At 43.6% G+C, this 25,058-nt stretch overlaps 2 protein-coding genes across 3 annotated transcripts in view; one reads left to right on the plus strand and one right to left on the minus strand.

Moving 5' to 3' along the window:
* Sf3b3 (splicing factor 3b subunit 3) overlaps positions 1-10,038 on the plus strand; it is a 49,718-nt gene extending 39,680 nt beyond the window's left edge. For both annotated transcript variants that reach the window (XM_089579985.1, XM_089579986.1), the window contains exons 23-26: positions 4,713-4,856; positions 9,503-9,607; positions 9,715-9,810; positions 9,880-10,038. In XM_089579985.1, the coding sequence (XP_089436111.1) occupies positions 4,713-4,856; positions 9,503-9,607; positions 9,715-9,810; positions 9,880-9,924 (390 nt within the window). In that variant the 3' untranslated portion in view covers positions 9,925-10,038. The remainder of the gene's footprint in view (positions 1-4,712; positions 4,857-9,502; positions 9,608-9,714; positions 9,811-9,879) is intronic.
* A 7,288-nt stretch (positions 10,039-17,326) lies between these two features.
* On the minus strand, positions 17,327-24,785 carry LOC149350830 (pre-mRNA-splicing factor SYF2). Its single transcript, XM_089579987.1, has 6 exons — positions 24,552-24,785; positions 24,279-24,404; positions 23,962-24,079; positions 23,756-23,846; positions 17,719-17,817; positions 17,327-17,568 (listed from the first exon to the last, which is right to left on the minus strand). The coding sequence occupies exons 1-6, from the start codon at positions 24,633-24,635 to the stop codon at positions 17,403-17,405; spliced, it is 684 nt and encodes a 227-aa protein (XP_089436113.1). The 5' UTR covers positions 24,636-24,785; the 3' UTR covers positions 17,327-17,402.
* Between the last annotated feature and the right edge of the window lie 273 nt (positions 24,786-25,058).

Genomic DNA, 25,058 nt, shown 5'->3' on the forward strand with positions numbered 1-25,058 from the left:
AAATAAAAGTGATTACCGTATTTACTCGCATAATGATTGCACCCCTGAATTTTGCCAACAAAATTCAGTTTTTTTTATTCCCCGCGTAATGATCTCACCCTGAACTTGCCACGGCAATTTGTCGACGATGTCGAGTCTAGCCGACGATGATCAATGATGATGGCACGTGCAGATTACCATCTTGCTCTGTCAGCATTGCAGCGGCAGCCGCCTGTTGGTTCACCTGCGGTCACACGGGCAGTCTAAACACGGTTATGCTTAACCGCGGATACCAAACTTTACTGCGATTATCTCGAATCACGGTTCGCCGTTGTCGCAAGTCTTGCCACCGTTCTGGGTTGCGGTGCAAAGAACAAAGTGACGTGGTGATCTGGCTAAACTTTATTGTTCTCATAAATAATATATTAGCCCTGGGATACGGGAACATCAAAAATGAATCCTCCTTGAGGATCGCGGGCCTGTACTGAGTTGCTGGTAGGAGTAATAACTGCGATACAAGCTAGTTTTAGGTTCGCAGCCGCGTAGCAGCTGCCGCCGTTGCATCACGAGTGACCCGATCTGCATGCATGGCAGCTCCGCTGCGAAGGCATCGCTGAAATCGATCGTATGTATTTCTTTTAATATGAAACAATGAGGTTGTGAGTAAAGCAGTGCCATAAGTAGAACATTCATTATAGCGTTGGTCAATTCAAAATCGCCGTCCACTGTGGCTTTGATACGAAACAAGTTAGGCCTAGCGACGACTAGGGAGTACAGAGCACCGTCGTCCGCCGCACTCGCAGGCGGCACCATTGCGGTAAGTGCGCGGAATCCAGTGCTCCGAGCGTTGTGAACGTGTCACCTAAGTACATCAACGATGCAGCAGGGACCGGACATTTTTTGGCGTAACAACGGTAAAATGCGTAGCTTGAGCGCCGCGGGGTGTTGCTTTTGTACGCTGTTGCCGCGCTATCGGACGAGATCGAAGGCCGCATAAAAGCGCCGTCGTGCAGCACTGTACACACTGCCTATTTTGATGCGTTGCTCTTGGAACGTGATTTAGTGCGAAGAAATTACGTTCTTGAAGTGGGCCAGCTCTTGCGCTTTTCGCCGTACATAACGACGTAAGCAGAGATCAGTTCGCGATAACCGCGTTTAGCGGCGTAACTGCGGGTAGCGCACTCGTGTGATAAGGGTTGTCTGCCTGCGACTTGTTTGCGTTTTCGGTGCTCAAAAATTTTTTGCAAAAAATTTACCCCGCGTAATGATCGCTCCCCTAAATTTGCATCAATTTTTGAAGAAAAAAAGTGTGATCATTATGCGAGTAAATACGGTACTTCCATAACCAGATACATTAGAATCCCGCTGTAGTGAAAACGGGCTGAGTGAAGTGCCCATTCTGAGGGCCCATTCAGCCTTGCATAGACTACTGCTTTTTTTTTTCTTTTTTGTAAAGACCTATTTAAAAAAAAAAAACGGTTCTAGTAAAAAGCGTTTGGCCATGGCAGTGTACTTCCTGTGTAATACAGTAGCCGACCGATATTTCGGACTCCAATAATCCGGTCTAGCGTGATATTTAGGACTTCACTGAGGAACCGTCGCGCACCTCATAGGAACGTGTACATTTTCACGACCCATATTTCGGACTTTGCGGAGTCTAAAAGCTCAAATTTTCGGACTAAAATAGACGGCAACAATATTGTGGTGATCGTTTTACAACCGAAAGTTTGTTATTTCGGCCTAATATAGACGCGAGCGGGCATCGCTGTCACTACCAAACCGTTTGCCGCCACCGTGAAAGGCGCCATCTTGGATTTAAACGGAATTGGCTCGGCGGGCTCGATCGTACTGGCTTGGATAGGCTTGGCTATTTGTTCTCCATCGTTGCCATTCGACATAATGAGATGCTTTCCATTGCCATCAAGATGGCCTCCAAAGGGCGTGCAATCGCATTTAAAACGGTACAGGGGGACAGCTGCAGTGTCCGCCATGGCTTGGACGACGCACCCCGCGGTGCGGGGCAGCATACGCAGTAGACGGGGGGAGGGGGGGGGGATTGTAGTATCTACCCACATATTAAAATTAAATTTCTGGTGGCCCATTTTTTTTCTATTGTTTGAACAGACAATGGCATGATATGTATTAATATCTCAGGAACTAATTGGCCTAGAAATAAATGAATTGCATATTTGAAATCAGCAGAAAAAACTGAATAAGCCTGTGCAATTTCATTGCATTTGGTCTGTAATGACACAGGCCGTGAAAGATGACACCGTGTTCCCACAAAGCTTTTGTTTTGATATGAACTTCAACTCCCACTACAGTGAACTTTCACTTGAGTGAACTTCAAGGGACCGAAGGAAATAGTTCACTTAACTGAAAGTTCACTAAACTGAATATTCACTAGACTAACATAAGACATGGCATACAGAGTCAAAAGTTTGAAGTGCAATTCAAGGAGCATAAGAAATGGCATCCATAGTGTCAAAAGTGTGAAATTTATACATATCACCTTATACAAGGTGCATAGCAGTTAAAACGCTGCCTTTCTCACTTAAAAAATTCAGTAATTTTCTTCTGCACTTGTACATTTAAAGCACAGGAAGTAACAAAACTGCCGGAAGAGTCAATGTTTAGGCTGAAAAACACACACCACGTGGGTCGTTTGTGTGGACACGCGGAAGTGACGAGACAGGAAAGAAAAAAGCGACGTTCACGACTAGCCGATCGGAAAAGAACAGGCACACCACGTGGTTTGTGGTGTGACACATTGCCACGTTGCTCCGGCGGTGCTGTAAACGCCAGCGATGTTATTTTGTTCATGGCCTCTGAGATCACCTGCACGTTTTACTATTGATCTCGGAGGCCATGCCTCCTTGCCGTTTTTCTTCCGCACCGCCGCTTTGCCCCATGGGCACTGTAGCACGAGCGACGTTACACTGCCGCAGAAGCGGCGGTTTGATGAGGGCGGGCATCGGCTGCGCCTGCAGTGGAGGGCTCAAAACTTCGTTGAACTGATCGGAAAAATAAGCCTGGGTCCTCTGAGCGAGTTCGTTAAACTGAAATATTCACTATTCCGAAATTCGTTTGTGCATAGAACATTTGTGCATAGAATCTATAAGAAAACTGCCAGGGATTTTTAAAAAGTTTGTTATTCTGAAATATTCAATAAACCGGCGTTCGTACAACTGAGAGTTTACTGTATCACTATTCGTGGCCACATTATATTAATGCAAATACAGTCGCCGGCTGTTTTTTCAGACTCGGTGGGACCCGGAAAATGGTCCGAATAGTCGAACAGTCTGAAAAATCCATGAACTTGAAAAAAAAAAACTTTCCTGCGAAAAACTGGCTTTCAAAATCGCGAAAATTGCTACTTCCCATGGTCCACCTACAGGCGATATTAGCCTCTATCTGAGTCATTGCCATGCTTTCGTCATGTCCACACCCTATCACATCGCGATACCAGACAGTGCGACGCTGCCGCAGTCAGTTTGCATGGGGCAATGACGCTCGTAAAGAGCGAGAGGTAACCCATGGGTAACCCACGGGAAGATGCGAGCGAAAGCGAGCACCTCCGAATGCAGTCCCTCCTCCCCACCTCTACCACGTTAACTGCCCCGCACGGCGGGGGGGCATCGTCCAAGCCTCGGAGGACGCTGCAGCTGTCTGTTTTTAATGCAATCGCGCGCTCTTTGTAGGCCATCTCGATGGCAATGGAGAGCGTTCCATTATCTCGAATGGCAACGATGGAGAAAAAATAGCCAAGTCTATCCAAGCCAGTCCGATTGCACCCGCTGGTTTCGTTTAAATCCAAGATGGTGCCTTTCACTGTGGCGGGGAACGGGTTGGTTGCGATAGCGATGCCCGCTGGCGTCGATATTAGGCTGAAATAACAAACTTCCGGTTGAAAAACAATCTCTAGAATATTGTTGACGTCAATTTTAGACCGAAAAATAGAACTTTTAGACTCCACAAAGTTCGAAATATCGGTCGTGAAAATGTATACGTTCCTATGAGGTGCGCGATGGTTCCTCAGCGGAGTCCGAATTATTGGAGTCCGAAAAATCGGTCGGCTACTGTACAGTACTTCCACTAGACAAAATCGAAAATGTAATAACATAATATGTGATCACTGAAAATATATCAGTAGCACATAATGAATAGTTAGAACAGAAAGGTATATCAGAGTGTTTCTTTTTTAAACTGACACTGTGTGTTTAGTAAGTAGCCAAATTATCAGATAGCATCCTTAGAGCCATGCCATCACCAGAACTGATGCAGTAAAGACACTGATAAGTCAAGATTCTTGCCAGTCCAAGTAACTTTATTGTAGAGAGGTTTTACTACAATGAAGGCTGCCGTCACCACGTGTGCTGATTGTTCTGCGTATATTCGTTTTAGAAATATGACATCATTAAATTGAGAATTCATAATTAATTTTCTCTTGTTTGGGATATTGCCTTCTGGCACTGAGAAAAATATTCAAGAAAGGTTTGTACTAAAATGAGAATTCTAGCTATGTCAAGGAGATGATTGATATGGGCTCCAGAAAGATTTAGTGCATTTTACCTGATAATTTTTTTTTTCATTTGTTTGCTTGGGGCAGCACAAATGAATATTTTGTCGTGCTCTGTGACGAGAGTCTGCTGTAGCTGTGTACAAAGAATGGAAAGTACTGGTAAAAAAAATTTGGTTAAGTATGTGTAAATGCTCTTCTTTTCTTGTTTCAGGCTGAGGTCATAGCCAATTTTCATGTTGGAGAGACTGTATTGTCACTTCAGAAAGCAACATTAATCCCTGGTGGCTCAGAATCGCTCGTATTTGTGACACTGTCGGGCACTATTGGAGTTCTTGTTCCATTCACAGCACATGAGGTGAGGCAAGAGCTTTGTACTGATATATCCTTCAAAGTTCTTTTGATGGTTTTGGTGGTTTACTGATGAATTTTTCAGACTTTTCAGCGACCGCAAAAGTGTCCGAAAAATAGTGAAGTCTGAAAAATCAAACTTTACTGTAAAAATCACTTTTTCAACATTTAATTGCTAGCTAGCATAGTGGAGGAAGGGGTCACCAGTTTTGTGCACATTCTGAAGCTTCAAAATATCTCCACGCGTTGGGTACACAGACGATTGGTGGCGACTGCTTTAATGAGTTCAGGGTTCAATGGCTGTACTGCTTCGGCATGTTGCAGGCGAATGTGCGGGCTGGAGTGAAAGTCCAGACGCTAAAGTGAACCTGCTGCTGAAAGAATTGTGCTGCACCTGCTGCATGGAGGGTGCAAAATGAAAAAGATGAAGGTGGCAATAGGGACAGGAAAAGAATCGATAAATGGCTGATGCAAGTACTCTGCCGACATTGGCCTTCGTAATTAGGCCTAGTGACTAAGAGCTGAAAACGAATCTCTAAACCAGTGGTACGTGTATGCGTTTTGCGATGGCTTGCATATAATGAGAGGCCTTACGGTGTCGCAATAGACCAATAGGGGACACGGTGTGTTTTGTCATGGGTACGTGCTCCTTGCTTTGGAAAGCACCATCATTTTCTTCGGCCTGCTGTCTCTGTGAAGCCTTATGCTCCCCACACACTTTACTGCTGCCTTGTCACATATTTTGGGTGTAATACCCCTGTCACACTAGCAAATTTAATGTCATTCGAATCGAATGACATTAGCACCTAATGTCATTAATCGACTGCTACACGGGAACATGTAATGTCATTAGGTTCGAATGACATTCGCCATCGAATGAGTTAGGGGAACTCATTCGCATTTGATCTCGAACCGAATGCGTACTCTGGACACCAGATACGCAGCAGGAACAAGCGATGCGAAAAAATGATGTGCACACTGCCAAACCTAGAAAGTGCATTTATTTAGTTCTGCTGAAAAAAAGTTAATGTTGGTGTGAATCTGTTCACACTAGAGGCTGTCGTGGATTGCTATTACTCTCGGTCTCAGCAGCCTACAGCACCGGCCGATCGTGAAGCAGCGTCTTTCCCGCGACCGTCGGTCATTTTGGGATGCATGATTCTTGCTGGTTGGCGTGCCATGTTCGTTAAGCTCGAAGGTACTTAAGGACGTAATTGAGCAGTTCACCTTTTGGAAGTCATTTCCAACCTCCGCGCATGTCTGCGCGCCGCCATGTCAGCCATTTTGTTTGTTTACATTTATCGGATTTGTGATTGACTTTGTACTTGGCTTGGCTTTTGATGGCTAAAGCGGTACAGAATGGCCGCAAATAATTTTTTAAGCTTATAGTACGGCACACAAATGTTCTCACCTGTTTTTGAAACACTGCACAACAATTTCAAACATCTTTTATGCACGCTGATGTCGTTCAGTTTGACTATTTTTTTTTTTCACTGATCGTCGACGCCATCATTTTCGAATGACATTTTTTTTTTTTTTCGTGTAGCACCGAAAGAGACCAAATGACATTCAATGCATCGAATGCCATTAGGTTCGAATGACATTAAATTTACTAGTGTGACAGCGGTATAAGGACGCAGCAAAGATGAGTTCCGCAACCTATGATTACTATTCAAGTTTGAGCAGTGGACGACATCAGAGAACGGTACAAGCTCACAACCACGCGTGCACAGTGTGCTCACCTGCGGAGAATATCAGCCCCGCTGCTTAAGAGCTCCCTTTTAGCTTGAATTCTGCTTTATTCGATCTAGTTTTCAAACCCCCTTGAAGTCCGAAATGACGAGGTTCCACTATAACAATATTTGCGACAGTGCCGCGGTGAGTGCAAATGAGGTTTGAAAAATAGAGCAATCACTTGAGATGCGTCCTAAATTTCAGGCGCTCTTATAGACCTTTCCAGTAAGGGCTCCCTGGGCATCACGATATTGCTTGCTGTACTGTTGTGTGCACATGACAGCACCACAATAGAAGCGGCAGCAGAACCAGTTTGCAACAGCCCAGAGGGGAGGCTTTTGGCATCCCCCTTGCCCGACGGAAAGGTCGATACATAACTCCAGAAAATCAGACATCTGAATTTTTCGTCGCCAACTGTAATTGCATCAGCCGGTATCTGATTTTTTTGAGCAGCTGCATTTATGTGAACATGAATTAAAGGTATTAGGAAATGATATTTACTGAGGTGAAGTAAAGCAGACGAGCAATAGGTATTTGATCACTCATCACCGCACCGTAAGAACTTTTGAGCTAGCTTCAGTAACACTGAAGAAGAGTGAAAGGGGCTGAACCACCCCCACCCCTCTTTTGTGGTGAATAGCTCATCCAGCGGGTAGCCATGATCACTCTGAACAGCCCTTCGGGGGTTACACTGACCTGCTTGGTGGTTAGCACTTGAAGATGGAGAGCAGAGTAAACTCTCCTTTATTAGTTAAAGTGGGTACCTTATTAGTGCTTTTTCATCTGCAAGGTGTCAATTCGCAGCGATGTGTGTGGGTCGGTGGGTACCGAGGTAATGACATTTGGGCATGAAAGCCTGTGTACATCTGCTGTTTTCGTCATCCAGATGTCAGGCAAACACAAACTATGCGAAAAAGTGTGCAAAGTCTAAAAAAGGGAGGTGGGATAGGTGGCTTAATTGTATAGTCTACACAAATCTATCTGCAACCCAGGAATCTCAAAGGGAGTGGGGTCAACTATATTTTGCAGCATTTTTGTGGCAGATGATTTCACTCTTTTCATACAAAGAAAAAAAAACACGAATGCCCTTTATGAGACATAAGCGTGTGCACCAAGCCCAACAGCAATGCTTAGCTCATGTACAGTGCTAAGCTCATGTACAGTGCTGTCAATGATAATTAGCTTGTCATCCTTTAGCTTACAGTCCTCTGTATCCAGCGTAATAAGTTTCGTGCGCTTTCTGGGAAGATTTCCCAATTGTACACAACTGCAGGATTACAGTTGCCGACTGTTTTTTTTTTTAATTTTTTATACTCTGTGCGAGCCGAAAAATGGACCGAATTATTGAACAGCCTTGAACCGGCTTGAAAAATCATGAATTTTGTCTTTTCTCAAGTTTCGCTAGTAAGTGATAATACTAGCCTGCATTTGAGCTGGAGTAATGCTATCATCATGTCCATGCCACACCTCGCGTCGCTGATACCAAAATTCATGAAGCCACCTTGTGTCGTGCTGCGAACCAGGTGACGAGCCTATTCTCAGTCGTGCACTACGCAGGATGAGGATGGTATCCGTTTTTTGGGGGCAGCAACGGTCACAAACACCGAGAGAGGGAACCCGCGAGATGCGGTGTGTAGTTTTAGCATGGGTAATGCGCATTTTTCAGCGTAAGGAAGCAAGTATTTTAACTTCACTTTCTAATGTGCCTGCATTTGTATGGGGCCTGTAAATTGTGCTTTTTTTTTTTTCTCTCTTCATTCGTTTCCTTGTGTCGAAGCTTTACCTCACACCTGCCAGTGCACTGTTAGTTGTTTTTTTTTTGTTTTTTTTTTTTAGCATAGCACGATGTGTGATCCGCTATTGTGATCTGCAACCGCAAGGCTACTGGTGAAAATATATGATTTTGACATGGGGGCCACAGGCCATATGTCATAAACTTTTGATTGGGACAGTGGCAAAACGGGCAAGTTGGTGATACATATACTTAAGGGGGGACGAGGGTCTTAAAACTGACCTTTTTACTTATGGCTAGAATGTCATGAAATTTTGCACGCAGATGTGTTTTTCTCTCCTGATTTTTCTCTCCATAATCATAATTGAGCTGGTGGCCTTCGATCAAAAGTTATCTTAAATTCGAGTGCAATTAGGTCAATTCTTGCGCAGCTTTAATGAACTTTCTCATTGCATTTTGTTGCTTTTAATTGCATGAATTGATAGCCAGCGAATTCCCATACCCGATGACATTCTTACTTTTTTTGTATCGGCCACGTATAAATAGCAATTTACAATTAGCTTAACGAGTTGCAGTGTCAAATACTGAGATCTTTACTCTCGACATACTATGTCAGGATGACATGCCTTTAGAAAAAAACGAATGTCACCGGGTATGGAAACTCTCTGGCTATCAAATCATGCAATTAAAAGCAACAAAATGCAATGAGAAAGTTCATTAAAGCTCTGTAAGAAATTACCTAATTACATTCTAGACTTCATAAGATCTAAGACCACCAACTCAATTATGATTACATTTTTGGAATCAGAAGACAAAAACGCATCTGTGTGCAAAATTTCCCAAGATTCTAGCCATAAGTAAAAAAGTTGGTTTTAAAACCCTCGTCCCGCCTTAAGGAAAATAGCACAAAAAGTGACGATGGAAAGAAAGGAAACAACGCTGGTCCTGTTGTTTCCTTTCTTTCTGTCCTCATTTTTTGCGCTATTTTCATTAAGTTTTGATTTTTTTTTTGTTGCTGTTCCATAATCTTCTAAAAAACTTATTGCCTAAGCACTTTCATGGGATGGTGCCTTAGTTTGCAAAATGTAACAAGATTTTTAACAAGAAGGTTTTATGGGCCATTTCAGCTGTCGCAACATTCTAGTTGGATATTGGACAGGATGTAATTGCTTTATTTCCCATTGTAGGACCATGATTTCTTCCAACATTTGGAGATGCATATGCGGTCTGAAAACCCACCATTGTGTGGCAGGGACCACCTGTCATTTCGCTCTTCCTACTTTCCTGTCAAGGTGAGTGTGTTTTTTCTTGTTATTGCTTATCAGTAAACGTTAACTGCAAAAATGATCTTGTTTGGTGTGAAACTTGTGTGCGTAATGTGTTTGTGCTTCTTTTGCAGAATGTTATTGATGGGGACCTTTGTGAGCAATTCAATTCTCTCGACCCATCCAAGCAAAAGAGCATTGCAGAAGAACTGGACAGGAATCCAAGCGAAGTATGTTTTTCGTGCTTATTGTTTTGTGTTTGTACAAAATGCAAACATTTTGTTTACTTTTTTCCGCAGGTTTCCAAGAAGCTTGAAGATATTAGGACACGATATGCATTTTGAGCAATGGCTGGCTGGAAATATATTTTTGGTTTTCATTCTTGTACATAGCAAGCATCAATAAAGCATAATTTGGTTATACCTTCTTCATAATAAAGAAATAAACTGTGACATGTATTGATGTGCAAGTGCACATACATGGTTTTGTATAGGTGTGAAAATTAAATATAGTGCTAGCATTTTAATTTTTCAAAAACGTTTAAAGGGCCACAAGACAAATTCATGTTAGCCTGTATTATGAATTGCCACATCCTGATAACAGAGAGTACTTTCTTTAAAACAGCTTTCATAAGCTAGAAGAGACCAAAAAATGGAATTCCTGCAACTGGTTGATTGCACTGGCAGACTACGGTGGACAATACAAATTTCCAAGGTTTGGTTACACTTCCTCTAAATTTCCATATGATGATCATGTTCTTTTTAATATTGGCGTGCATTTCAGGAACTACAGAGAATGTTTACTACATTCGAATTCGTGCAAAAGCACAAATTTGTGCTACGTAGAAGACTATGAGCGGCAGTGTCGCGGGATGGAGTGCTTGCACTAGGTCAGCTGCAGACACGCAAGGGAAGATTTTTCTTGGCTTGGAACCACCGCTTTAAGGCCACATAGAAGACTGCGATTAGCGGGCAGTAAGGCAGGATGGAGTGCTCGTGCTAGGCCAGCTGCAAACAGACTATATTGCTCTGGGCTGGTGCCTGTCAGGTTAGTCCATACGCACTAATAAAAGTAGTGGGCAGATTCTGTTCTATTCTTACCTACAATTTTCTTGGCAATTGGCCGAGTCGTTTCCTGCCGAAGAAAAGGAAGCATAGTATCAAAGGGCCAAACAATTCATTTTTAATAAAATTGCTCAATGGCCTAGTGGTTATGGTACTTGGCTGCTGACCCGAAGGACGTGGGTTTGATCCCAGCCGCGATGGTCAAATTTCAATGGAGGCGAAATTCTAGTGGGCCGTGTACTGTGCGATGTCTGTGCACAAAAGAACCCCAGGTGGTCGAAATTTCTGGAGCCGTTCACTACGGCGTGTCTCATAGCCCGAGCCACTTTGGGACGTTAAACCCACGTAAACCGAAACTCGAAGAAAAAGTGCAGCGAGGTGTTTGGAAAGGTGCCATTAATTTTTATGCGGTTGGCTGCTATTAGCTCTTTACGTGGTTTTGTGCTGTTGTCTTTGTGCAAGCCCGCCGGTAAAAATTCACCTCCCACAAATGTGGGTGCCCCGAAAACCTCTTCAGTCCTGAGAACAATTCGTGAACGATTTTTGTAAAACTTGTTTATTGGACACAAATTAGTGCAAAACGACGCAAAAAAATTGTTTCGCGTTAAAAATTCAAACGGAAGGTAGTTAGTTTGCTGGTACCCAAGTGGATACTCTGGGACTTAGGGCATATGAAACTCAAGAAAACAGTTTCTGTTTAGAAGGCAAAGAAACACATCGCATTTTCTGCACTTTACTCGCGACTTGCCACTGCAATGCGGGTTCCGACACTTCATCTTAGCATGTTCAGGGAAGTGTCCAGTCTGGTCGTAGCACACCTCATCTGGGGGTAGGGGAATCACCTTGGCTCTCTTTGGTGCAGTTGCTTCACCCCTTTCTGCATTTGGATGAGACCCCCGTGAACCAGACAGGTCTGCTTTTATCAGTACATTAGCTATGTTAATTTTGAAGTTCAGCAAATCTAGCCGATCCTTTTTTGGGAACCGTAGCATTTTCGCAGTCCCTCGTGTACTGCACCCAACTATTGCAGCAAGCCAAGTCTAAGAAATGAGTGAAAATGTGCACAGTCCACTTCTTGCTGCATACCTGGATTCGGTAGTAAGCCACATAGCGGTTCATCAGGTCGACACCACCCATGTGTTCATTGTACTTGGCAACAATGTCGGGTTGTGCAATGTCGATTCTCTCCTTTTCTTCTTTCGACCACCTTCGACATTTTCCTTCTGGCTCAGTCCCGTAGGCAGATGACAACAAAATGACCGATTTGTTGTCCTTCCATTTTACAAGACAAAGCTTGTCATCACTGCGTACTCTACAGCAGGAATCTCCACGTTTCATAGACCTGTCATTTAGCATTCGTGCTGCCTGGCCATTGGTGCGGTTAGCCATGACTGTCCCCGTAAGAAAAATGTTCTTCTTGAGCAAAAAGTCGGCGAGTTTAATTGCTGTAAAGTACCTATCAGTGAAGAGAAATGTAACGTTTCGATTCACGGTGTTAGTCAGTTGCTTCACAACTGCTCCTCCAAGGCCCAGTTCCTTCAAGTCTTCATCTGGAACAGTTCCTTTCCCGACATAAATTGTGAAGTCCAAAACCAAGCCATCAGTTGCTGCCAACACAAAATTCAACCCAACAGGGTTTGGTTTGCTCGGGACACACTGTCGCATTGGACACCTGCCAGTAACCGGGATCATTTGCGCGTCCACGCAGAGCTCTGCAGAACAGGGAAGCTGTAGACATGCTTTTCTGAAGAACTCTATAATTGGCTTCACCAGGAAAAGCCTGTTTTCTGCTTTTTCTTTGTCTGTTACAGACAGTCTATCAGAAAAGTGTAGGTGGCTTGGAAGCTCAAAGAACCTATCACGCTGCATTGCATTTGTGATCGCCTCGACACTTGGCAGTCGCGACCAGTACATGCGTACTCTTGGAATCTTCCAAGACACCCATTAAAATGTGAATGCCTGCAAAGGTCTGGAGCTCTTTTGCATTTGTCTTTATGGAACGACCTCCCCTTTCTTGAACAGAATAGAGATTAGTCTGAACCGCACATTCATTCCAAAAGTCATCTGGGAAGTATGCAGAAAAATAACTGTAAGGCGATTTTGGTTCCTGTTCACTGATGTCTTCTGCTACTCCATCGAAGTTCACACTGGTGAACCTGGACAAAATAAACGGGAACAAATTTCGATCAAATTATTTTTCAATTTTATATAAATTAAGGATGCTATCTGTGGTGAATTGAATATGCCTGTTCAAAAAGTAATAAAGAAATAAATACTCTTACGTTTTAGTTTTCCACAAGCAATGTGTAGTTGATGGCTGGTCGACTTCGTCATCACTGTCGTCGGAGCTGCTGCTGCTTTTGACGTCTGATTCGTCTGAGCCTTGTGCGGACTTGTCGATCCACTCCGGATCATCACAATCTGACAGATCAGCATCACTCTGCTCTAAAAGAGCCTGGATTTCTTCATCTGTAAGGTACTTGCCTGCAAATTACAATAAAGTGGCTAAGTACCCAATTGGGTACCCACATCTTAAAGTAGACATAGCAACAATGTTTGCGAAACTTGTACTAAACATGTCGCAGCAAAACCCCTAGTTTGCCATCACAGTTTTCACAGCTACAGAGTTTAAAAAGAGCGTTGCAGATCGAAGCCCGTTTGAATTTTTAACGCGCAACAATTTTTTTGCATCGTTTTGCACTAATTTGTGTCCAAAAAAGTTTTACAAAAATCGTTCACGAATTGTTGTCTCAGGACTGAAGAGGATATATATTGGTGAAAGATGATGCAGAATACATTAGGCCTAGTAATTGTCATGAATTGCCATGAAGTGACATTTTAGGTATGCTGTATTCATGCATTTGTGCAAGACAGAACAAGGGGTGCTGCAGCAAACTGCCTAAGTGAGTGAACAAAAGGATGTGGTTGAAATCTCTAGTCTAGAACTCGGACACTGCTGCTGTCCTGGCCCCTACCATCAGCTGTTGCCAACAGTGACTCCGAGCTGGATAGCATGTCTCGCTGCTCAGGCATATGGTTTTGCATGCAACTATAATGTGGTATAGTTGCAGATATGGCAGTTGCTCTTGTATTTGGGGGGGGGGGGGGGGGGGGTCATTTTATTCATGAGGTAGGGATTGTGGAATGCATTGGTTTGGCGTCTTCTGATAGTTATCTTTGGTTAGCAATTTGTTAATTTGGGGGTGCATACTCTTCAATTAAGTTTAATGTAGCATGTCTTGATATGAGAGTAATGGTTCCGCTTTCTTGCACTGAAGAGACTCGTGAACAGGACAAGTAAGCGTTTCTTTTCTTATGATTGTTATACCTTAGAGTTCTGTTCGATCTTTCACAAAGTTGATCTGATTGCTGGGTTGAATGTCTGTAACCCATCGTGCCATAAGAGTACTGTGCTAAGCAGCAGTTCTCTACAATGGCTTTGATGCACCTTGCATCACTGAGTGGCTGCCCATTGGTTGGGTAAATTCTGAATAGGTCTCTTCGATTTGGCAGCACCAGCTGCACCAGTTCAAGGGGTGCAGCACCGTCGTCCTCGTTTTTCCGGTGCCGCGCGCGCCCTCTGCACTTTTCTCCTCGTTTTGTCAAGGTGCAGGCCTGGTTCTGCACGAGTTCTTCGCCGCCTTGCACTCGGTCTGAAGGTAGTGCTGGAAGTAGTGCAGCATGGCGCGGCTGCACTTGCGCCTTCGTTTTGCCAATGGCCGGTGCGCGCTAGTGTACGGGCTGTATCTGCACTTGATGAACTGGCGCTGCACGCTCACGTGACCGCTTGGCACCGCTGCAGAACTAGCACAGCCAGTGCAAGCCAAATCGAAGAGACCTAATGTATTGCAAATTTCCCCGACTGCTTCATTTGAAATTGTCTTGCACTGGGTCAACATGTGCACCGTGAACAAAGTATCGGTGCTGTTATCTTCAGAGGTTTGCCATGCATATGTACACATATCCCAGGACCTTGCGGGCATAACATTATATATCTGTATTTACAGTTCAGCTCTGGCTGATTGGGTGCTGTTACTGCTTCGATGCAACACTGCCCAAGAGCGTTCTATGCCAACACCTGCACTCACACTAACCATGCGCTAACCACTACTGCATGAAGGATAGGATGGCAGCCAAGTGTAACCTTACCTCATAGATGTATCCCCCCGCCTCTGAAGGAGGATACAAGCAAGGCATTGCTATTTCATAATATCTGTGCGCTGTGGTTGACAGAAGAGTGAAATACTAATATGATAGCAAGCCCGTAGGGATGCCCACATGGTGGCTGTAACCATGGCAATAACTCCATAAACACTCATGGAAACTAGTTATAGTGGATAGGTTACCATAGCTTACAAATATTGCATACACAGGTAGGCTGTTTGAAGTGGCTCCATGTGGGTCATCACTGGGGTAGTAAAACTGGAACTGGAAGCCACACGAAAATGTGCAGGCAACATATTGTTTTCGCTAGTATTTTTAATTTTTGTTGCACAGCTTCCATTTGTGTGCACTTCATTCTGCATTTGTGTCTGTGTGACTGTCACCAGTGACGTCACTAGAATTTCTTCAAAAAGTGCATGTTCAAGAACCCCAGGTGGTCTCGGGAGCCCTCCACTATGGTGTCTCTCGTAGCCCATGTGTTGTTTCAGGATGTTAAATCTCACATTTCAGAATTCAGTCAATTCCAAAAATGTTGATCCCTTTAGCATGTCATTGCTTTGCTGTTTACAGAAAAAAAGACAACTTGAGGGACGCTTCATCTTCGCCTTTAAGAGTAGAACAAAACAGAGTTATCGGGTCCCGTTCAAATTCCCAATTAGTATATTCGTAATTACTCGTGTACATACGTATCAGTAAGTCGGACAACAACACATGTCCGCCTTTATTCAGCTTCAATCAACAAGCTTTTGTGGCCTTTCATGCTGTCAAATGCACCACCAGACTGCTGTTTCATCTACCGGAAGTGGCCGTTAACAGTGTGCATTATGTTGCTGCCGCAAGGTGGTTGCGTCTTATCGCTTTCTTGTCACTTGTTTTTCCCAAGAATATTTGTTGGCAGCGAAAGGAAGAAAAGATACGAAGAATTTAGTGAACGCAGTTTTCTCTGTCTCATTGTATCATTCGGCTTTTTAAGCCACAACCGGACAAAATGTTGTTAATAAGGGTGAGAAGGCTGTGGAACTCGCGCCTGCAACAAAAATGTTTTTGTTCCAGCTCCATACAGGAACCTGCCAGTAAAAAGCTGGTTGAATGAAAAGGGTATTTATGTGCCATGCGGGACACACTTTTCTTTACAGGAATGAGGAAAACATTGAACAAGTCTTTATCCACTTCAATAATGCGGCATTCTTTTGGGATGTCTTGCAGCACACCATTAAGGATTTGCCACTCACACCGCACGGCATTAGGTTTCTGCCTATGGAAGGTGGTGATTCCTTATGATGCCATATTACTGCTTGGTTTGCATGCAGTGAGGCTTTGCATGCAGTGAGTGCAATGGCTTTCTGCCATTGCAATTCTGGGACTAGATCTGTATATCAATATTTTGTGGAGAGAGTTTTAAAAATCCATCATGTGATGAAAGACAGAGACTATGATGAAATTGCTGTTCCGAAGCCTAACGCAACTGAAAAAGTTGAAATGTTCGCTGCCAGCTACGAGTGCTGCTGTTTTGTAAATACCCACTTGACTTGTATTCCTACGCCTTTGAAGGCAATAAAGAAAAAAAAAGAGCCAGTAACCATTCTGCAAACAGCACAGGTGTTTCACTGATTTCTTTAATGTGCACAAGAATGGTAGGGGCACACACAGCCAAGTTTTAGTGATTTACTATATCTACCATTATATTTGCAGAAACCACTAGTATCTAACCCAGGTCGGAGGAAAAAGGTTTGAGGGCTTAGGCTGATTGCATTGACTAGACAATCACATATCTCAATGGCCCTCAGACGGATTGTATACACAAGATCGAGTGTTGAATAATGCTGCATGAAATTTTGAAGAGACAGAAGTGGATAATGCTCAATTTTAGCATGACCAAAAAATATTTCCGTCCACCGGGAAGAAAAACACGCTTTAAAAGTATTCAATACAGAGGTTTTAACTATAGCTTTAAAAGGGACTTGTTTCATCTATTATGTGCCTTGTTTTCTCATGTTTACTTCTTGACATCCTTTTTCCAAATAGACGCAAGGATCAACCAAAACAGAAGTGGTATTGTCCAGCTCATTTTAATTCCCAGTCACAAATAATTTAATGAAATATTGTGCTGGTAGTACCGTCATTACCTATGAAATAAAACAGACTTGCAGCCGTAGGCAAATGGCATTACAGGTTCATATATCAGAGTTAATTTTGTTCTGTTCGGAGTGCCTAGAATAAGCTTATTCAAACTCGTACACAATTCAGCAATCCACTTTCAGTGAGCCGTAGCCATTTTAGCTAAAGTTCAGTGCTCCATGTTTCCATTGGGGTTGGTGTAGTGCACGCTTGTAATAAGGCAAGTACTAAGCTCCACTGCACCCTGCGAAGTAAACATGCTTCATTCTGTATCATAGTGCAATGCCCTCCTGCATTTTGCAACAGATATAGTGCGTGTGCTAAGCTGGTGTCAACAACTGCTTATTACATGGCTATAGGCACAGCAACCTAACAACAACAACAGTTTCAAAGTCAAATGTGAAAGTGGTATCCTGGTTGTCAGTTTATTATTTTCTGTACAAGAACTTAAAAAAAGAAAAACAACACTTGAGACATCATACAGCAGTTCCTCTTTCCAGGTTCTGCTTGATTTCTGCAGTATACTTTCCATAAAAGCGCTCCAGCTTCTTGTTGAACTTCATGTTACGTTCATTGATGTAATCAATGTCTTCATCATCATTGAAGCGTCGCCGCCGGCTGTATTTGTTCCTCTTATCAATCCTGCAAAGATCCATCATGGCACTGTTAGCTGCTATAATAAGTCAGATGATTAGTGAAGAAAGCTGGGCAAGTTGGTACAGATTCAAGATAATAGCGTGGTAGAAAAACACAAGTGAGATGCTTGCAAACTGATAAGACAGAATAGCTCACTGTTTCTCGAGGTCATCCACCATACGGTCTATTCCCTCTTTGGTGTCCTTGTGAAGACCGTGGATGATTGTGTCTCTGGTTGGATACAATGCATCACCCCTAGAGGAAAGGTGTCATTGTTAGAACAATGAAATAACCTTGTTTTTTTCTAAAGCAGGCACACTTTGGTAAATCTACTGTTTGTGTAGGTCAACCTACATGGCACAAGCTTGCAGCACATACCAACTGCATGGTTGCATTTTTTACACTAAGCAGTCCAGTTCTACAAAAATTATTTGTAATTGTTGCTCTGGAAATGCAGGCTGTACACCAGAGATATGTGGCACTGTGCTCATTGATTACTGACACAAAAACAGAGGAGTTTCCTGGTGGCAGCAAAAATGGTTAGCTTCTGACAGATAGGATGTGAGCAACACATGTGACCAGCACTACTTCGGATCATCCATCGCCTAAATGCTTGTCCAGAAATGATAGTAAGAGCTCTAAACAGCCTACTGAATTCTTTTCTTCAGATAGGCTTTGCACTGGTGTTGTAATTTCAGACTGACTTTGCTACTGCTGCTTAAATTGCTGTGAAAAAAGGGATTTCCATTAAGAATAGCACCCTTCTGTGAGAGGGCATAAAAGGAGACTACAACAGGACAGTGCAGACTGTTCTGTAATTAAATGTGCGCCACGGAATTATTCTTTCAGCTAAATCAGTAAATTGTTCGAGCTCAAATTTCTCACAGAAACGGCATTTGGTCAGCAGAATCGTTTTATACCACATTTGTTTCGGGTACTTGCCTGAATTTGCAAGAAGTTGGACATTCGCATAGCCTGCAGCGATGACAAAACAAAACATGCCACTCTCTCAGCGATGGCACCATCTCGTTTGTCGGCCGTGGGAGGGGTAAAGATGCTTTTTCAACTGCTTTATCAATGATCATAAAAGCTTAGTTTGGCCAAAACTGCACTAACTTTGAAGACTTCCACAAAACACTTTCCCTCCAATCTTTGGCGGAATCTTCACAGCTGACAAACTAAGTGGCACCACCAGTGCCATTGCTGAGAGAGTGGCTTGTTTTGTTTTGTCGTCGCCGCAGACGCTGCGATTATCAGACTTCTTCCTATCGATTCAGGCAGGTGCCCCAAACAAATGTGGTATGTATAAAACAATTCTGCCAACCAAATGCCATTTCTGTGTGAAATATGAGCTCGAACAATTCATTGGTTTAGCAGAGAGAAGCATTCCATGACACGTGTTTGATTGTGGAACACGCTGTGTGCGCTCTATCCCAGAGCAGTGCCTTTCATTGCACCCATGCTTCTGTTTAAACAGAATGCGAACTCCACAAACCACCTTTATAAAACATGTTTCACGTTCCTGCTTGCACATTTACAGGAACTACAGAGGTCTACAAATTAGCAGCAACAGACCACCAGGTTTAAATGTCAATGCTTTTGGGTACACAACATGAACACTGGTGCACTTGCATGTCGTGAACTTGTGCCTCACTGCATTAAATTGTTAACAGCATGTTCATCAAACTATGGGAACAATTCAGGAAACTTAGCTATTTTATGCAAATGTATGAAAAAAGCATCTTTTGTGCTAACTCTCCTGTGACAACAGCCATTTCATTTGACCTGCATGAGAGGGGGTCATATTCAAATCATAAGAATGATGACAAGCACAACCACCAACAGACAGAAAATACACCTGACATCTCGCCAAATAGAAAAAATATTAACAGAAGTAAGACTGATGCCTTTTATTAACAGGTATTGTCTACATGACTAGAGGACTGCAATAAAGGCTGATAGCCTCTTTCATTGGATTCCTTTACAATGGCCTCTCTCACTGCACAAACACAAACCAACATATCAAACAATCACGTAGTTAAAAAAAGCGAGCCACCATATATGAGTATGCAGAAGACAAAACTATATTGCATCATCCGAGTCCCATGTGACACCAGATTTTCCAATTCCAAATCAGAGACGCAGTGATGGGCCATGTCATCATAAGAATCACTTGGAACCAAAGCTACATTTTGGAGCAGCGAAAAAACCTTTGGTTTATGTGTGTGTGTGTGTCACATTTTGCAACTGCATCAAAATACCGCATACACTCGACTAAGGGCTGCACTCGTGTATGGCCCTCCTGCCAACATGGCAGCCGATAATTTGGAAAAAAAAAAGGTTGGTTGGTTGGTTTATGGGGTTTAACGTCCCAAAGCGACTAAGGCTATGAGAGACGCCGTAGTGGAGGGCTCCGGAAATTTCGACCACCTGGGGTTCTTTAACGTGCACTGACATCGCACAGTACACAGGCCTCTAGAATTTCTCCTCCAAAGAAATTCAACCGCCGCGGCCGGGATCGAACCCGCGTCTTTCGGGTCAGCAGCCGAGCACCATAACCACTGAGCCACCGCGGCGGCTGAAAAAAAAAAAAAAGGATTCGCAATGAGCAACTGCGTTTCATGTGTATAAATTTCCTTGTACAGCACACTCCCCTGGGAGCTTCCAGGTGACAGCTGCCTACTTCTACTATGATCTTAATGTTACTATTATGCCATTCAAAGCAGAAATCATGCCTGCACGCAGTGTGGATGGCAATGGCTGAACGCAAAGTGATGCCAACAGGAATGTTAAGGGATCACTGCAGCTCGCCTGCTTGTATTTTGGATTGGAGGCACGTGGCTTTCCCAGACATTTTTCAAAGTTTTAATGTTAATTTCGAGTTCAATGGGTCGAACCGAAGATTATTTTATTGAAAAGGCTGGTCAAGAGCCGGGCCTCAGCAGCGAGCGGCGATAGCAATGATGAACCTTAAAGGTACCTAACTCTACTCTGTTTCATACCTCAGGTGCAACGCTGTCAAAGCTAATACTCTTGATTGCACTGCCTACATCCGTAGTCAAATAGTAGTGCATTTCTTGTGGTGAGTGAAAAATAATAAATGCTTTGCATGCAGGCTTATTACATGATATGTTTGTCATGAGCTTGATTAATGCACTTGTACTGATGATGATACAACAAGCGTGAAGCAACATATTTCCCTTTATTTTTTCATGCGGACTACTTGCGTACCTTTCACAGCGCTGCACTTGATCTATGAAGCGGAGTATAGGTGCCAGATATAGCCTCAGACTGTACGGTACAGTAAAGCAATTTTTCGCGAATGTAGTTGGAAAACTGAACTCAAAAAGTTGCTCTTGCGTAAGGGCTGCACCTCGCCAAAATAGCAAAAAAAGTGCAGCCCTCGGTCGAGTGTGTATGGTATAGCCAGCCTAGCCCGACCATCATGAGTGGTGCCACTCATGATGAATGTTTTTAAATTTTAAGGCCGAAGCCTGTAATACCTCATCGCTGTAAGCAGGAGTTGCCGACAGAAATGTCACGCTTTTCAATTGGTCGAAATGGTCGTGATGTCACAGTACGCGAATTTCAAACGGGGCCAATTGTACTTCGCGTATGCAACCAATTAAGGGGATCGTATAATGATGCTCCAAGCCGGACTGAGTTTAATTAACTAATTAGCCTAATTACCCTTTATAGTCAGACCAGATAGATAAATAAAACCGAGGAGGAAATTGGTCAAGTGGGGGAATCGAACCCGGGTCTCTGGAGTGCAAGACGAGCACGCTACCACTCCGCCATGCCAGCTCGATGGTTCGGAATGAACAAACGCGCGTCTAGTGAATACGGTTTCTTCATTCACTCCCATCTTCCTCCCTTCCCGTTACGGCAATGTTCTGGTGTCCACCGAGACATGCGAGACAGATACATTTCCTTTCCTCAAAAACCAATTTACGGACGAGCAAGGCGTACAGCCGAACGGGCGATGGCGTTCTGTGGACTCCCTGGCAGCGTTGCAAGACGCTGTCGTGTTCCAGGCGAAGCTTAACATAACCACACATCCGTGACACAAGCAGCAGCTCCGCGCTTAAGGCTTCCGCCTCACCGCACTTTATGCCAACAAAGTGCCCCCCGGAATTTTTCAACAAAACTGATAACGCAAGTTTGTTTCTGCAACACAGAATCAATATCCACAACCATCAACTGTTACAAAGCAAAGAACTGGACATCACCAAAGGCACTGTAGAGGATCAGTTGCTTCAGTGATGCCTTGCAAGTGGTGATGATTGATGCACTCAACTGGATGCCGCAGCTCTTGATTTTCTTCAGTCTTCACACAGTTTTGTTTTTATTAGAAAATCTCTGAATATTGCATACAGTGCCTTTTACACTACACAGTCCCGCAACATCAGCATTGCAGCCTACAAAGATGTTAGTCGAAGATGTTGGCGGTAATCAGTTCTACTATGAGCAGCAACTACCTGTCATTTAACATTCATATTGAACTAAAATCCTAATCTTTGAGACCGGTGAAGTTATTTTTAATTAAAATAAACCACATTTTAGCTCAATCAGTATTTTGCACCTTGATTAAAGTTGTAAATAACAGCCACCTTCCTTGAATGTGCCACTGCCCTCCTCCTTACAGCCAATGATCAAGTACCCTAGCATACTATGATTACAATGTGCACATTTCGCAGCTAGACATGTCTAACAGTGGACCACTTTAGCACAAACTTGAGAAGGAAGCGCTTGAAGGTGATACAAATAATGCAAATGCAGGACCTGCTAGCCACATGACTAATTTTCTAGGCCAACATAACTATATGTGCATGCAAGAATTGGGCTCAAAATGTAGTAAATATGTTTCCTGACTGAAAGAGGACAAAACATTTTGCACCCCCATGGGGCGAGACGGTGACAGCCAAAACTGTAGTACACTGCCTACCCCCCAAAAGCTTATGGCCATCTCTCTTGGGCACAGTGGCACTGAACAATATTCTTATCACAGAAGGTAAATGCTGTGACATAAAATGCTGTGACATAAACAACATAAATACCATTCACCCTGACAAAAGCCTTCACAGCCATAGCTCTAAAACATAACCACCGTGCAAATACTACTTGGGGCACTTTGGCTCAAACAGTGCAGCCATCAAATCACTTCTATCTCAGAAAGTTTATGACTTCTTGGTTTCCAACAAAACAGTATTTCCCAGCAACTACAACCAAGAAAAGTTTTTGGAACATTGAGTCTAACCATCTTTTCCCTGAAAAGCACATTTCAAAGACTACGCTCAATATGCCTGGTTTATCAAAGGCAGTGTTTTATTCTGCCAGCAGCTGGGAGAATTACGACACGGAAATTCTCCCGACACCCACCTCTGACAGGCTACAGAAAACCATATTAGACTTTGTTATAGAAACTGAGGTTTGCTATTTTTACAGCCATCCTTTAGGAAAGAAAGTGCTCTGGACATTCCGTGCCGCACAAGAGTTATAAATTTTCATCAACAGCAACTTGACTGCTTCTTTAGTTGCAAGCGCCTGCAAGCAACGACACACCAAATAACACTCAGCAGTCGCATCAAGGAATTTCAGTGCACTGGACAAAGAAATAAGCGCAGTTTTCCAGCTGCATTGAAAAGATGAAATGAGGATGGGGAACAACATGCATCATTCGAGGGCTGAGTTGGCGAGCTTGAGACTTGCACATGCACTCGACATGCGGAACTTTATTGAGCGTAGCTAAACCTTTCGTCACACTTGGCAAAAACTATAGTTAATTGCGTCTGCTTTCGACTGTGTAGAGCAGCATGGATATTCTATTAGAAGCTTAGCATTGTTGGCACGCACGGAGCGCAGATACGGCGCCGGCGCATTGTCTCAGCTCATTACAGCACTGCGAAATTCTTAGTAGCCACGAATGGTCGCAAAAAATTACGGAGCGACTACTTTCAAGCTTTGGCCGTTCACCGTCTGGTACTTCTCCCGGCAGCAGCGAAAATAAATGTGCTGGGTGAATCGGGCCGTGAAATGCGCAGAAAAATTTTTGTCGCACGACGCCCTAAGTAGCTAATTAGAGGCGAATGCCGGGAGAATTTCAGCACGGAAATTCTCCCAGCTGCCGGCAGGGTACATAGACACTGCCTTTATCAAAATAAGTACGCAGTGCAACAACTACACCACTTACATTTCTTCTTTCTTTCTTTCGTACTGCTCGAAGTCTGGCTTGATCTGCTTTACAAGACGCTGGTACTGCCGCACAGTTGCCGCCTCATAATCTGTAATAAATTACGCATAAATTAGTATTCGTCAGTGCCGCACGCTCAATTACGTTGTTCGTAAGGTAATGCAAAAAAAAAAAACCAATTTGACGAGATATGAAACAAAACGTACCAGAGAAACCGACGTCAGGGTTTTTCCTTTTCTTCTTACGATCCATGCGTTCCGCTTCATCGGCACTGACGTTTAGCAGTTTAATTCGTGAGTAGTCTTCACCACGCTTTGCAGCATCCTGAAAACAACCACGCATATGAGCTTCCAAGCGCCACATATATAACTTTCGCTTCCACTGATGCACCGCTCCAGGGCATCAAGAAAATGTTGTTGTTGTTGTTGCTGTCCTCTAGAAAATGGCGCATACCCACTGCGGGGGATTGGCCAAGACACAGGCGGCAACTGATAGGTGTACAAAATGTGGAAAAGGCCATTACCTCGTACTTCTCTTCTTCTTCCAGTTTGTAGCGCGTCCACTTCTGTTTACTTTCCCAGTTAGCTGGCAGTTTTGATTTCTTGTCTTCTTCAATTACTTCTTTATGATTAAGTGTTCTTGCTTCATTCTGAAGAAACAAATCGCAACTTGTTAGCATTCCTCTGAAGAATAGCATCGAGGTACTCGAGAAAACCGCACGATGCTAACTATTACAGCAACATTTACGGATTGTAAACGCTACACAAACAGCAGCATTACGACGCTTATTACTCACCCGCCGCATATGAAGGGCACGCAAGCGCTCCAGCTGCTCTGATCGCTTACTTGACATCGACGTAGAAGGCTGCCCTTCGGACATGGTATTCGTGAGCGAAAAAATGCGCTTGTCACATTACCAAACTGTACCAAACGGCTGGCTACACGCTCACAACCTACGATGCCTCCACAGGCGCTGCCTCCACAAGCGCAACGCTACGCGCTACAAACTGATGGCGCTGTTGTTGTTACACAGAGAGATGATGATAGTTGATGACGACGATGACATCACCAACATCACTTTAACTTGCTTTGGATGAACAATAAATAAGCAATGAAAATAAAAACAAAGAAGGACTAACAAAAACAAACTCGGATAAACTGTACGGTTATTAGAAGATAGACTCAGTGGTTACAGCGTTCGGCTGCTGAACGCGAGGTCGTGGGACTAAATTCCGTCCGCGGCGGCGCAGTGCCAAGTTCCGATAACGCGTTCTGCTGGGCGAGTTGGTTCATCTTGGTAATG

This window comes from Amblyomma mixtum, chromosome 3, assembly GCF_055824585.1.
Source record: "Amblyomma mixtum isolate Tamu chromosome 3, ASM5582458v1, whole genome shotgun sequence".
In the NCBI taxonomy this organism is placed as follows: Eukaryota; Metazoa; Arthropoda; class Arachnida; order Ixodida; family Ixodidae; genus Amblyomma; species Amblyomma mixtum.

What these genes read in the sequence shown, in the direction of transcription:
- LOC149350830 (XM_089579987.1), bottom strand. Translation starts at nt 24,635, where the DNA reads ATGTCCGAAGGGCAGCCTTCTACGTCGATGTCAAGTAAGCGATCAGAG. An exon ending in GTGCCCTTCATATGCGGCGG is followed by an intron (nt 24,405 to 24,551) that starts GTGAGTAATAAG and finishes TTGTTTCTTCAG; the next exon opens with AATGAAGCAAGAACACTTAA. An exon ending in CCCTGACGTCGGTTTCTCTG is followed by an intron (nt 23,847 to 23,961) that starts GTACGTTTTGTT and finishes AATTTATTACAG; the next exon opens with ATTATGAGGCGGCAACTGTG.